This window comes from Sus scrofa, chromosome 7, assembly GCF_000003025.6.
Source record: "Sus scrofa isolate TJ Tabasco breed Duroc chromosome 7, Sscrofa11.1, whole genome shotgun sequence".
NCBI classification, from domain to species: Eukaryota; Metazoa; Chordata; class Mammalia; order Artiodactyla; family Suidae; genus Sus; species Sus scrofa.
Window position 1 is genome coordinate 80,833,427 of NC_010449.5, and position 14,677 is coordinate 80,848,103.

A 14,677-nucleotide genomic window follows, 5' to 3' on the forward strand; every position below is an offset into this window, starting at 1 on the left:
GGAACACCTAGAAAGCAAGTGCCCCACCAGCCCTCAGGGCATAACACTGAAAGGGGAGGGAGCTGAATTTTCTGCTGAAGGTCATACCTTGTAAAGACGCCCTTTTCAAAGTGAAAGGCTTGCTGACCATGCTTGGCTAATTTGCCAACAACTGCTAGACTAATCTTAGTTTTACCTACTTTTGGACTTAGTTACATCCCTTAAGTATGTTTTATTTTTTTCCATCTTTCTGAATAGTATATGGATTTAGGGCTGAAAACCTCTATTTCATCCTCCAAGGTTACAGAAGAATGAGGCAATCATCTCACTGTTTTACAAGTCTAATTCCTATGTATCCTATTTTCCAAGTGATTTTGCATTGCTAGGCCCTGAAATGGACTGAAATCCTCCATATCCTTTGTTGATACTACATTCTTAATGATTTGGAAAGTTCTATGGGTAAGTTCCTCCTAGAAATGAACACTCTGGGAGGGATGGCAGATGGGACAGCTGAGTTTGGTAACAGTGCCCCTTCTTTTATTTCATTTCTAGACCAGCAGCATCAGCATCACCTGGAAACATACCAAACATGCACATTCTCAGGCTTTTCCTTAACTCCACTTAATTAGAAACACTACAGGTGGGAACAGCAATCTGTGTGTCATTAAGTCTTCCAGGGATTCTGATGTTTGCTCAAGAATCACTAGCCTAACACATTGGAGAAGAATTTCTTGAAATCATTTCTGAAATGGGTCTGCAATGACTATTCAGAAGATTCTCTAGAAGGCTATAGGAGAACATGATGGTGGGTCCAGAGGATGGCAGAAGAGAAGGTAAGGAAGCAAAGGGGAGAAAGACAGGGTGGAGCCAGCATGGCCCTTCCAGGAGCCAGGATCATGAGCAATGCATCTATAAGGATAGACGGATGACCCAATCCTGGCTGGGTTAAGGAGATGCCAGAAAACATGCATAAACTCTATTGCCTGGCTCACTGACATAGGTCATAAAACATGGCATGAGGCAAATGCAAATACCTTTGACACTAAAACTAATGATAGCTCATCGTCCTTACAGAATGTTTATGATCTGATGGGTTTCCTGCTAAGCAATCTAAGTGAATTATCTCATGGGATCCTCATAAACATTATCCACATTTTGCAGACTGAAGAAGCAGAGACAGAGAGAAGAACTGTGCTAGAGACTAAACAGTGAGTGATGGGGGAGCCAGGGTGGGAGCCAGGGTCTGAAGCCAACACCGGTATTGTAATCACCACATCATCTGCCTTCCCATTTTTCACAAACACGAGTCAGCATCTGCCCAGCAAAAGAGGAGATCTTCACACCTGTTGCCAGCCTAAAAGCAGCCTGACAACATTTTTAAAGCCTTCAAGAATCATTCATACTCATGACATTTTCCTCAGCACAGCACAAAGGCTCTGCTCCCATCAATCCACAGGGCCTCTGCATCTTGCCTCTAGCAAAGAGATGATGAGCTCTGTCTGCTCTTTATCAAGGCCAGTATCAGTCAAGGGAATCTATGAGTTTCATTTTAAAGCCAACAATAACTATCTGTCACCTATAAAATAGGCTTTAGGAAAGTTAATTGGGCTACATTGTGGTTGCGTCATGAATATAAAAGCGTGGTAATTATACTGACAACAATTTATGGATAGGCTGCTTATTAAGTATATATAAGATCCAAAGGTTTGGTTTCAGAGGAAGAAAATGAATTTCTTCACTGAAATATCTATCTTCTCTTTTGAACACTGAAGGAGCTGTGTCAAGCAGCCTGCAGGATACATGTGAGTAGCTAAGCAGGGCGACAAATGGAAAACTATTATTTCACAAGATGTCCTTCTCTGATCGGCAAGTTTCTCACCAGGATTTTAATTTTTTTCAAAGCAGCCTTTCTGTCTGGTCAAGGCTGACTATAATGTGGGTACCACCAATAATGAAGATGACACATCACAGAGGATACACTTTCTCAGGCCCAGAGGTGGGGGATGCTTAGAGGGGGTCTCCATCACTATGTGATGAGCTTTGGGTGCTTGGATGTGGAAGACCATGCAGGGCACCTGCTCTCATGAGTCGGGAAATGCTGACCGTATTCTGTTGATCTCTGATGGAAAGCAGTGAATTCTGGAAGAACTGGACAGAAATTCTTCTAAGGGTGCTGGATATTGATCTGGACTTTGACTCACTGATGGGGTGCTGGCACAAGGGAACGAGGTAGGGAAAGACACCTGGACCCACGTGCTTTTGGAAGATTATTTTCCCACCCAAGACAGATGTCATTTGTCTCAGCATAGGACTAGCCTGCTTCCTAGCCAGCATCTTTCTATCTCCTGCTCTCTTGTGGCTGCCTCTTATCCTAGCATATAATGGCTTCATGTACTCTGCATTGTAGGGTTCAATTTCTTCCTAGGAATGGGATGGAGGATCAGGAGGGGTTCTCACCTGCTCCTGTGGGGGTGAGCGGAACTCCCTGGTCTTCCGGGCGGTCAGGGCTGCAGACATGTTCAGGGCCTGCATGAGCTCATTGTAGCGGAACTTCTGATTTGCCTGGAGCTTGGAGACATAAATGTCACCAAATGCCACAATGGCCTCCACCCGGTGCTGCAGCTCACAGTCACAGAGATAGCTGAGGAGTTCACACATCTGCAAAAGTGTACACACATGAGAACATAATAATACTTCACATACAGGAATGAAGCAGCTGCCACCCCCATTTTACATACGGTAATACTGAGACCTAAGGAACAGAAGATTTAAGGAACTTTCCCAGTGTCACACAGTAACCATTGAGCTGTTACTGGAATTCAAGTTGGCCATTACTGGGTTACATTGGATTAGTACTTGGACCCGGAACCCAGCTCTTCACTGCAGAGGCTAGAGAACAACAGGAGAACCAGCTCACTAAAGACAGGGCACATCTGCCTGTACAGAGAACAGCATCTGTAGGAGAGCATTCTCCTAGGGCTCTAAGCTCAGTACAGAAACCACCTGTCTGCACTGGCTTCTTTCTGACTTCTCCCAGCTCTGGATAATGGGAACGTGAGACTTCCGTTTCTGTTCCCATCTTCCATTGTTTTTGTTTATTGGTACGGCTTTTCTTTGATCAATTCTTTAGGATGGTTATAACTGAGCTTATCGCCATTAAAAGTTATGCTAATAATGAAAAACTACAGCCATGACTTATTGAGTGCTATTTGCCAGACTTTGTTCCAGGCATTTGCCATACTTGATGTGTGTTTCTCCCATTTTTGCTAAAGGACAAGTTCTATTAACCCATCTTCTTAGCCCCTCACAGGTGACTGAAGGATACTCTGTGGCGTGTCCGGGCGCAGACAGGGCCCCTGGTGGTGGGGTGCTGTCACCAAGCAGGACAGTTTCTGCACACCTCTGCTCCAGGTAAACTGGGACCCAGAGCTTGTGCTTGTCCTACTTATGATTACAATTACAGCATTTTATTAAAAATTATGTGAGTCAATGAAATAGGAAAACTAGGTTAAATGACTAGGAAACATCACTGGAAGGTAAGTTTTTTTTTTTTTTAAAGATGCTAAAATAGAGTGTGAATTAGAAAACTATACAAAATTGGGGGAAATGATAAAAATCTAGAAGCATTTTGCATTCAGGTTGCCTCCCACTTACCTCTGAATCTGTAGTCTACCCGAAAGACCCCACACTGGCAGTCGTAGATGGTGTGTGACAGGTGTCACCCATAGAAAAGAGAGGACTCTCCATGCCAGTCGGGGGCTCATTAAAGAAAAGATCTTTGCCCTCCATCAAAAGAGTACATTTCTATGTTTTAATAAAATACTGATGGTATATATATGAAATTCATTATGCTTCTCCACTATATTCAACGTTTTGATGAACCGACCGCCTACCAATCCCACTATAGCTTCAACTATGGATTACATAGTTATATTTTAAGATAAAATAGATTTCAAATCACATTTTATAAAAAGACATCTTAATATTATGTTTTCTTATGTCATCATCCACATTTTACAAATCATAAAATGAAGGCTGATGGGCAACTGATTTGGCAAATTTATTTAGCTAATAAGTGGCTGAGGAATAGGAACTGAAATCCAGGGGTGCCTGAGCCAGGCCCACGCTACTGAGACAAATTTTCTCTTTATTTTCATTTCTCTCTTCTCACTGCATAGGAGATAAAGTCACCATCACCTTCGTTGCATCCCTGATGCTTGCTTATATCAAGCATAAGACTATGTTTTAGGAAACACTGATATTCCCCAAGTGATTCCAAGGGAGCAGCTCTAAGTGAGCAGGACTCAGCTCAGGTGGCATTTTCTCTGAATGCCCGGGTAGCAGGTCCATGACGGGGAGTACAGCAACAAGTGAGAGCAGGTGACCAGTGTGTCATACTATAAGTCAGTTCCTTTGGTCTTCTCCACAGCCAAAGGCTCCTCCCTGTGTCTGGACAACAGCTCACAAATGAGCTCCCCCGCCTTTTTTTTTTTTTTTTTTTTTTTTGTCTTTTCTAGGGACCCACCCATGGCACATGGAGGTTCCCAGGCTAGGGGTCTAATCGGAGCTGTAGCTGCCGGCCTACACCAGAGCCACAGCAATGCAGGATCCGAGCTGCGTCTGTGACCTATACCACAACTCACAGCAACACCGATCCTTAACCTACTGAGCAAGGCCAGGGATCGAACCCACAACCTCATGGTTCCTATTGGATTCGTTAACCACTGAGCCATGATGGGAACTCCCACAAAGGAGCCCTTTAGCCCCAATGAGATAAGATCAGAGCAAATCCCACACTGGTGCCAGATAAACAATTCTAAAGCCTGTGCCTTATTGACGGGGCTGGAATTCTTGCTTTGGTTTGGGGAGACTTAGGGAAGACCTTCCAGCTTAAAAACAAGCAGGACAAATGAGCCTCCCCAGGAGCATCTCTGCCACACTCCACTTTTAGGCCAGCGTCCACCATCCTGGCCTCACCACCAGGCTGCAATCTCCCTCCCCCAGCTCTGTCCAAGGGTGGGATGCCCACTGCCTGGAGTTACCTGCAGCTTGACCGACTCCGGTAATCGAGTCTGCAACAAGCCTTTGACAGGAGCCTCCTTGTTGGCCTTTTCCCCAGCCTCCACCGCCTTCTCTTCCACCTGGGTCACCTCCTCCTTCTCTGCGCCCTCCTCTGACTCCCCACTGTGCTCCCCGAACACGGAGGGATCGATGAGGAGGAGGATCTGCCGAACATCGTCATCGTCGAACACCCCCATGACCAGCAGGGTTCCGATGAGCTTCAGCACAGGCACGAACTGGAACTCCACTGACCCCCCGACAGGGTCCCGGATGTGGGCTCCGCTGCACTGCACCGCCTCGGTCAGCATGCTCAGCGCCTTCGTCTTGAGAAGCTCCAGGGGGATCTCAGGGCTCTGCTTCTGGTGCTCCTCGCCCGTGGCGACAAAGCAGGGGGTGGAGAACCTGAACCCCGGCTTGAGGCAGGTTCTCAATCCCACCCCAGGGAGCCCATGCCTCTTGGACTCGTCCGGGTATAGGCGGATTTTCCTGGTGGCGCTGGCGATGGGGATGATGTATTCATTCTTCATCATCAGCTTCCTCTCCTTGGCGCTGGCCAGGTGGATGCTGATGAGCAGGTCGTAGAAGCCGGAGCGCAAGAGGCCGGGGAGGTACTTGTTGTCAATGGAGTGGAGCAGCTGGGAGAGGTCCACGTGGCTGCACAGTGCATAGGCCACCCGGTTGTTTCCCAGGGCACACACGGCGCTGTAGAGTCTCAGCGTGTGGTAGTGGAACCGCATCAGGTCCTCCTGCTCGCAGAGCTCCAGGATGTCCACACACCTGAGGAGGAGACAGGGAGGAAGACGTGCCAGAATTCAGTGGCGTGTTTACCCTCTGAATCCCCAGGGATTTCCCTTGACCCAGTGAAGGCAAGGATGTGGGGGGAGGGGGGAGCCTGCTGGAGTCTTTGCCCCACTTTCTCTTACAGGTTATGATTCCTCTCCTAGTTCTGTCCACATTCCAGCTCCTGATAACCCACCATTTCTAATTATAAGGGTCTCAAAAGCCGGTAAGAGACTTTACAGACACTAGCTTACCCAAGCCTCTATTATCAGGGAAAACCCACAAATCTCAAAACTGAAAACCATCAGGGAAATACTGCATAATAACCTACATGGGAAAAGAATTTGAAAAGGAATGGAGAGTTGTCTATGTAGTCACTTTTCTGTACACCTGAAACTAATACAACTTTGTAAGTCAAATAACTCCAATTAAAAAATAAAAAGCTGATGGAATTCCCACTGTGACTCAGTGGAAACAAAACTGTATGCATGAGGATGTGGGTTCAATCCCTGGCCTTCCTCAGTGGGTCAGGGATCCTGTGTTGCCATGAACTGTGGTATAGGCTGGCATAGTCAGTTTCCGATCTCCATCCTGATTTTAGAGGTGGCTTTGATCCTGCGTTGTTGTGGCTGTGGGGTATGGCAGGAGCTGCAGCTCTGATTCAACCCCTGGCCTGGGAACTTCCATATGCTGCGGGTGTGGCCCTAAAAAGCAGAACAAACAAAAAAATCATACAGGCACATGACAGGTGACTTGGTCCTCTTATCTGTAGGCTTGGGGAGATCCTGTTTCCTGATGTAAGAGCCTCTCAAAAGATGTCGCCAAAGCCCTCCATCAATCTACCACCTGTGTCATCTGCATAATCTTCAGATGACACCATCGTCCATGGGGCCTTCCTTCGCCTGAAATCACACATACACACCCCTGCACTCTTGTCCAGAGAGGACACACTTTCCAACCTGAGATGAGCTGGCATAGTCAGTTTCTGATCTCCATCCTGATTTTAGAGATTTCTTTGCCCTGTACTATGCCCTCGTGTTTGGGGGCCCAGAGCACAGGCTCTGATCTTTGCTGAGACTTTCCATTGTGTCTTACTCCTCACTGTGGATCTGAGGACCATTTGCAATTGGCTAACTTGGCTGGACTCCTGGTCTCTTCTGCTCCCTCCCTACACTAGCCTGTCCCGCTGCTGCCCAGGACCCAGGGGGACACCTAAATGGGAGCTACACGGGTGTCAAAAACCTCTGCTCTCTATTACTTTATTATTTTAGTCCAAGAGATCAAGGGGTAGTAAATATTCATAAAAATAAAATCTATTCTTACCATATACATAAACTGAACTAGATTTTACCTACCCAATTTCATCCCCCTCCCAGCAATCCTTTGGGTGGGTATTTATCTCATTGTATCAATGAGGATTCTGAGGCCTGGGGTACATGAGTTATTCATGCAAGGCCTCAGAGCCAGGAAGTGGTAGGGCTGGAATTAAACCTAAGCCATAATCCAAGAGCACCTCTTAAAGAGGAGGGATCAGGAGGCTAACTCTTGGTTCTCCAAGCAAGCCAGACATGCCTCATTCTTCCCCTTCTTGCCATCAATAACATACATTTCTGGGTCACACTGGGGTCTTTGATTAAAGGCATGGGAATGTTCCTGAATGCAGGTGCCCAGAGCTGCAGTGAAAGAAAGCAGGCACATCACTGTGAATATCCTGCTGATTTTGAGTGAATAATGCAAACGGGGAAAGGGAAAAAGAGAAACCAAGGCTCCAGGGCAATCAGCAGTCATCTTGGGACCTTGGCCAATGAGAATGCTCTCCGTTCCCTTCTGGGCTCACTGGGCCCTGCCTCCCTGCCTCCCAGGCTTCCCCTTCCTCCGTGGGCCCCTCCACTACCTGTTCTCCTCAGGGATGTGCAGCGCCATCATCTGCAGGGGCTCCAGGCACTGCACCATCCAGCCGTGGCGCTCGCTCACCCGCTCCATCTCCACTTTCAGGAAGCTGTTGGGCATGCGGCTCCAGAGCACGGGCTGGATGGTCTGGACGTCCAGCCGAGGCGGGCACTGTGGGACTGGGTTCTTCTCTTCGCTCTTGAATATGGCTGCCGACAGGGGCATGGCATTCTGGGCAAAGCAGTAAGGCATTGGAGAAGGAAACACACGTGCAACCCAGAGACCCTCTGTGGCTGGGCAATGAGCCTAGCTCCCACTACCCACCAGGAGGAGGATACATTAAAGAGAGAGGTATATGTAGGGACCAGTGAGGGCTTTACCAGCATCAATTAAGACCTGACATAATGGGTTCTATGAGCATTCATTAATTTTTTTTTAAGCACCCAACAGAAGTGGGGGAAGGGGAAAATGGGAACCTATGCTGTGTTGTATGAATTTTACAGGCAAGTACAGAGTTTAGGGGGTATATGAGAAGCAAGAAGGGACAGATCCCCAGTTTTATTAGGTCTGAACTTCCCCCCACAATGGTCAGTGCACCTTCTCATGTCACAGCCATTGGACGGGGAGACGGAGAAATACCTTCAGCTTCCCGAGTTCGAACTGAAACAATGAAGTGCTCGTAGGCTGCAGGAAGACTGCTGGAAACACTTTGGTATTGGGCTCCACCTGGAAACCAAAACAAAGCCAGAGGTTTGCCCAGAATTCTAAAATCACAGGCAGCTAGGTCATGGCTATTTCTTTTTTTTTTTTTTTTTGTCTTTTTGCTATTTCTTGGGCCGCTCCCACGGCATATGGAGGTTCCCAGGCTAGGGGTCCAATCGGAGCTGTAGCCACGGGCCTACGCCAGAGCCACAGCAACGCGGGATCCGAGCCGCGTCTGCAACCTACACCACAGCTCACGGCAACACCGGATCCTTAACCCACTGAGCAAGGGCAGGGACGGAACCCGCAACCTCATGGTTCCTAGTCGGATTCGTTAACCACTGCGCCACAACGGGAACTCCAGGTCATGGCTATTTCAATCAACGCCCTCACTCCAGGTTGAGCTGAAAGAGGACAGTTAACTGGCTGCTCACTCTCCACTGCTCAGACGTCTCAGAGACGGGGTACCTGCTGGTCGTTGTTGTCACGGCTTCCCACCTTCCACGTGCCCTTCCTTCTCCAGGCAGGGCTCAACAATCTCCCATCCTTTCATTTTCTCTTTTGGGGAACCGAAGCCAGCAGCTTTCTCTAGGGCACAGGAGGACAGTCCCAGTATGGGGGGCTACCAACTTGCTACCAAAGGCAGTGGCTGCTCTGGTCACAGAACAAGGTAAGGCACTGGCCCTTTGCAGAGCATGGGGACCCCGGCCCACGGGCAGCACCACCACCCATCACTCCTGCCCATGGCAGGTGATACATGAGGGTGGTGCAGTGACTTCAGCGTTACTTCTGAAGGCACCAGGATGTTGGTCATGCAAGCCTGGGGGACTTGGAGCAGAGCATCCCAACCTTGGTACTATCGACATCGTGGGCTGGGTAAGTCCCATGTGGGGCTGTCCTGTGTGATGCAGGCAGCTGACATCCTCAGACTCTGCAGACTAAGATGTCAATTGTACTCCTCCCGCCCCTGCCCACCTCAGTCAGGACAATCCCAGATGTCTCCAGGGTTGCCAAATATCCCTGGAAGGAAGACGTGCCCCCACGTGAGAGCCTGCTTTGCAGGCAGGGACCACACGGTGCTTCCCTGAAGTAATATTAAGAGGCTGCCCCTTCCCCCACCTCCCGAGCCTGTCTCTTCCCTCAAAACTGCCCCCCTCTTGCTGGGTCCCTCCGCACTTCTCTCCATTCCGTCCTCACTCATTATGATTCTAGTTCTTATACTAAATGGTGCAGGATTTACCAACGGCCTTTTAGCTGCCACTTAGATGAGGCACGTGGATTTATTTATTTATAACACCAGGGCCTCTACTTATTACTGGCTCACTTTGATGTAGGGCCTTTGATCAGATTCAGAGGGACTATAGAAGAAGAAAAGTGACTTTAATTCCATCAACCGAAGTCCTCTGCCTTTAAGCAAAGTCAGACATTGGGCCATTCTTGCAACTCTTCTGACCAATTAAATTAGGGGATGCTGTGTATTTTGAGTGTACCCTAAAGTACTGCCCAATGGGTCACCTCCTTGCGTAATCCCTATCCTCAGACCAGGGTCTTGTTTTGAGCCAGCAGAGTATGGCAAAAGCGAAAGGACTGTCACTTCCTTGCTTAGGTTACATTGTATAAGATTTCCTCCAGATAGCCATGGAGAAGCAAACTGCCCTGCTGTAAGAGAGCCATGTGACAGGAGGTTCCAGGGGTTCTCCTGGGGCAGAGAGTGTTGCCCCTGGCTTCAGCCAGCAAGAACTGGAGCCCTAGTTCTACAAGCACAAACTGAAAGCTGCCATAACTACGTGAGTTTATGGAAAGGACCCTAAGCTCCAGAACAGAATGCAGTTTGGCCGAGACCCTGACTGCAGCCTTACGAGATGCAGAGCAGAGGACCCAGCTAAGCTGTTCCCTGACTCTTGAGCCATGGATATGGCAGGACAATAAATGGATGCTTTTTTAAGTCACTGAGTTTGTGGTAATTTGATACGAGGCAATAAAAAATGAATATAGCAATTTTCCTTTTTTGTCAGGGTATTTGTTACAGGCTTCTTTTAAATAATGAACTTCCTCAATGCATTTCGATGTAAGACTTGTAAACACACATTTTTATGGTTGGAAGTGACTTAAAAGAGTGTGTGGTCCAATGCTATCATCTGTTCACTACAAAGAGGCCAGACTTGTTAAACCCCAGGCTTGCACCCAGCACATGTCACTCCAGCACTGAAGTGGGCTTACATTTCAGTGAAAATATTTACTTCACACCTGATGCTTTACATACCCATGGATGACGTGAAGGGGAAATGCCTGTAAAATCAGCATGAAAGGGGGGGGGGACTGCCAGAACTGCCTGGATCTGTCTGAAATAAACTTTGTTCAGGACATCCAACAATTATTTAGTGTCTATCCTATACCTGGCTTTGTGCCAGGCTCTGGGTTTACAAAGGGGAGAGACACATGTGGGAGGTTCTGATTTGACGCCGTTGTGATTTTGGTCATAGGGCAAGAGTCATCGCTGCGCTGGGCCCAGATTTTTCAAATACCCAGAACATAACATCTAGGACAATGTGTGAACCCCGAGTCATTGCAACTTGAGGCCAGCAGAGGTTTGGTGGCCTCAGTTTGCAAACTTGAAAACTTTACCTGGACCAGCCAGAAGCCCACCAGTCGGTGCTCAAGGGGGAGGGAGAAATACATTCAGGTTTCCTAGCTGAACTAAATTGTACCAGTACAGGGGGTGACAGGCTGAAGAGTTTTGGTCTCTCAGGACTGGTCCCTGTAAACCTCATAAACTATCCAGCCAAGAAGTGGAGCCCCATGTTTGTGAGGGCCATTCTCAAATGTCCCTGCAGAGAGGAGGTCTTTGAGAGCATTTAGGATGGATGCCCTGGGCTAGCTTTACTTCCACTGTGTAGAGGACACGCCCACCACAATTAACAATGGACATTTCTCTTCAATCACCAACAGAACAAGAACATACAAGTGGGAGGTCCTGATGGGTGTGTGCAAGGAGAGAAGCTGCACTGAATGGTGTAAGTGGAATCCTGGTCAGCCCTCCTGACCCCTGGGGTTAGTCCTGTGGATTGGGTACGTCACAGGGCACAAGAGATGCCAAAACGTTAGTAAGGCTACTAACAGCTGACTAAAAGACAGAGACACTATCCTGTGGGCCTAATCCAATCACCCTTGAAAAGCAGGTGTTTTCTCCATGGTGGGGGAGGGCAGCAGAAGGGAAAAATCAGAGAGCGTCAAAGCAGGCAAAGATGGGGACGTGCCCTTGTTGGCTTTGAAGTAGAAGGGACATGTGAGAAGGGATGTGGGTACCTCTGGGAGCTGAGAGTGGCTACCCATCGAGGAAACAGGGATCTCAGAACCTCAGCCTACAATATGGCTGAATCCTGCTGACAACGTGAATGAGCTTGGAGTGGATTCCTCCCAGAGCCTCTAGACCGAGCCAGCTCAGCCCAGCCAGCACCTTGATTTGGGCCTTGTGAGAACCTGGGCAGAGAACCCAGCCACACTGGGTGAACGTGAAATGATAAGTGGATGCTGTTTAAGCTACTCATCCTGTGGTACTTGTTAGGCAGTAGTTAAAAAACTAGCGGCTTCCCAGCCAAGCTGGAGAGTTTGACAAATACTCGGCAAGCACTCGCGAGGGGCCAGGTACCGTCTCACACGCAGGGGACACAGCAGTGGACATAGGGACAGACGGGAGATGGCCTCTGCCCTCAAGGAGCCCACATTCTGGATGGGGACCTTGCGTTCTAGTAGAATGAGCAGCGAGCCCAGATTTGTGGCTGTCGTGAAGTGCCATGGCCTTTCTTCACTTGGTGTTTAAGGTACCTTTTATCACCGGCTGATCCATTTTGTCTCAGCGATACAGAAGTTCTATTTCTAATCATGTGTGAAGGTCAGGGTGTAGGAACTAGCTTGAAATGAAAGGTAACCCTTTTTGTAAATCTGCATCTCATAGCTGGTCTGTTCTCAGAGCAGTGTGGCTGGGGTGGCAGTAACCGAGGGGGATCTCTTGAATCTACTTTTTCTTTCTCATCTCTCCCATGATTATATTAAGCGAGATAGAACATGCCTTTCAAATTGTGTAGCAGTATTTAATGGGGAGGTCCAGAACCATTGTTTGAGAGAATCCTTCTCTCATTATTTTGGCTACTGGTCCTTTCTGAATGGAAAGCCAGTGTATAAATATTGCTGCCCTGCTCCTCTTGAGATAATTGAAAAATGAAAATGGCTACAGCTGCAGAATAACAATTACCCCACTGCTGGGAGACCTGACGCACGGCTGGACATAGTACCATCTCGCTGGGAATGAGAAAGGGGAATGAGCCTCCCGAGGGTCCCTGCTCAGCGTCCGACATCCTCTCCATTCCCACCTCAAGGTGGGAGAGGGTTGGGACCACTGAGCAGAGCCCTCAGGATTTATACGCATGGAGTTGCGGCAGGCATCCTGGGGAAGGGGGTGTCAACATGCAGCTCAGAGAAGACAAGTGACCAGCCCAATATCATCCAGGAACTCCTGTGAAAGATGGGATACACATGGCACAGTGTCCCGCTCTTTGCTGTAACCTCTTCTCACCAACATGGGCTCCTGCCTGGAGTAGGCAAGTCACTGCTGCTGCAAATGCTATGGGCTGGTTGTTTTTATTTATTTATTTATTTGCCTTAAAAGTGATTAGATGCTTTGGAGCTCTCTGCAGCTCAGGGAGGACCCTTTAGTCAAACTCATTTCAAAAGTTAATGGGAAAAAGCTAATGGATTCTGAAGGACAGCAGTAATGTATATAAAGCATCTCTCTGGGGACTGAGGTGGGGGGAAGGTGGGAATCATGAAAAAATACTGGAAGAATAATACCTTACTTTTCTGCTTTAAATCCTGGCTTTGCAAAGGCTTTAAAGGTCGCTTTCTGGGAGTGGCTGGTTGGGTCCCAGCTGCTGGGTGGTTGTACCAATTCTGATTCCACTTCTTCCCAGGAGGAGGAGGTGGTGTCCAGAGGGTTCCTACTGTGGGAGGTACCCGAGAGGGCCTCCACACCTGCAGGCTGTCCCTGGCCCCCCAGGGAGGGTTCTGCTCATTTGGTCACCAAACATTTCAGATTTGTGGCAGCTATTCTTATCTCTCCTCTACAGACCCCAGCTCTCCATGCCCAAGTCAAACAGCTGCCAAGGGGGCTTTTCGGCCTGGAGGCAGTAATCTGGTGCTGATTCTGGAACCTGGGGTTTTATCCATTTCCGTAGGAGCGGATGGTTTTTGCCTGCTGTAGTTAGCTAAGCTTCCCTAATTACTGCCTGCCACTGTCCTGGTCAGAACCATTCAGGAGTTACTCATTTCTCACAAATACTCCCTACCGTTCCAAAATTTTTAATTACCACAAACCATAAACCATCTGATTCTGTCCACTGTTCCTCAAACATACCTTATGCCCCCATGTCCATTACGAATCTTGTGTCATTCTTTCAACTCCTCTCTCTCCAGTGGTAAGAATTCTTTTTTTGTGTGTGTGTGGGTTTGTTTCAAAATCAAGATTTCTCAGTAATAAACATTTTTCTGACCACTCTCAACAGAAGCATGCTCTTCCTTCTCTGTGCTTGGATTACATTCTACCCACACACATGAGACTCTCCATTCTACCCTTACAGGGTCAAGAAAATTTAATATAGAACTTTTTAAAGTCCCTAACTTAGCTTTTCCCATCATATGCTCTCTGTACAGCTCTAGGCTTGTAGAATATAACTAACTGTTAAATTTAAAAAAAAAAAAAAGCTTTTGGAGTTCCCACTGTAGCGCAGCAGGATCAGTAGTGTCTTGGGAGCCCTGGGATTTGAGTTTGATCCCCAGCCCAGCACAGTGTGTTGCTGCAGCTGTGGCTCAGATCTGATCCCTGGCCTGAGCACTCCATATGCTGTGGGGCAGCCAAAAAAGAAAAAACAAAACAAAACTTTCCTTGGTAAAATAATACGAGAAACGCTTGGTTAGGTTTCTCTCTGAAGCAGTTCTTAAAGTTTTCCTGTACTAACACTCACTGAAAAACTTCCAAAGGAGGATATAATTTGTGGCATTTCCCAAGTTTATTTGGGCATCAAAGATGAAAATCCAACTTAAAGGAGATCAGGCTTTTGTGGTTAATGACAGGTAAACCTACATGTGTATAATTGATGATTTCCCCAAGTAATTCTATCCAAGCCTACAGTCAATGAAAGAGGGAAATATATTATTTATGTAAATGCATTTTTAAAAGACCTTTTGAAGAATCCATAGCAAATAATGTTTT

General features: G+C 47.6%; 1 protein-coding gene across 1 annotated transcript in view; it reads right to left on the reverse strand.

The window, feature by feature from the left end:
- RYR3 (ryanodine receptor 3) overlaps window positions 1-14,677 on the reverse strand; it is a 568,547-nt gene that overhangs the window by 193,397 nt on the left and 360,473 nt on the right. The window contains 4 exon segments of the mRNA XM_021099907.1: window positions 2,437-2,637; window positions 5,022-5,817; window positions 7,715-7,941; window positions 8,350-8,436. Coding sequence (XP_020955566.1) covers window positions 2,437-2,637; window positions 5,022-5,817; window positions 7,715-7,941; window positions 8,350-8,436 — 1,311 coding nt within the window.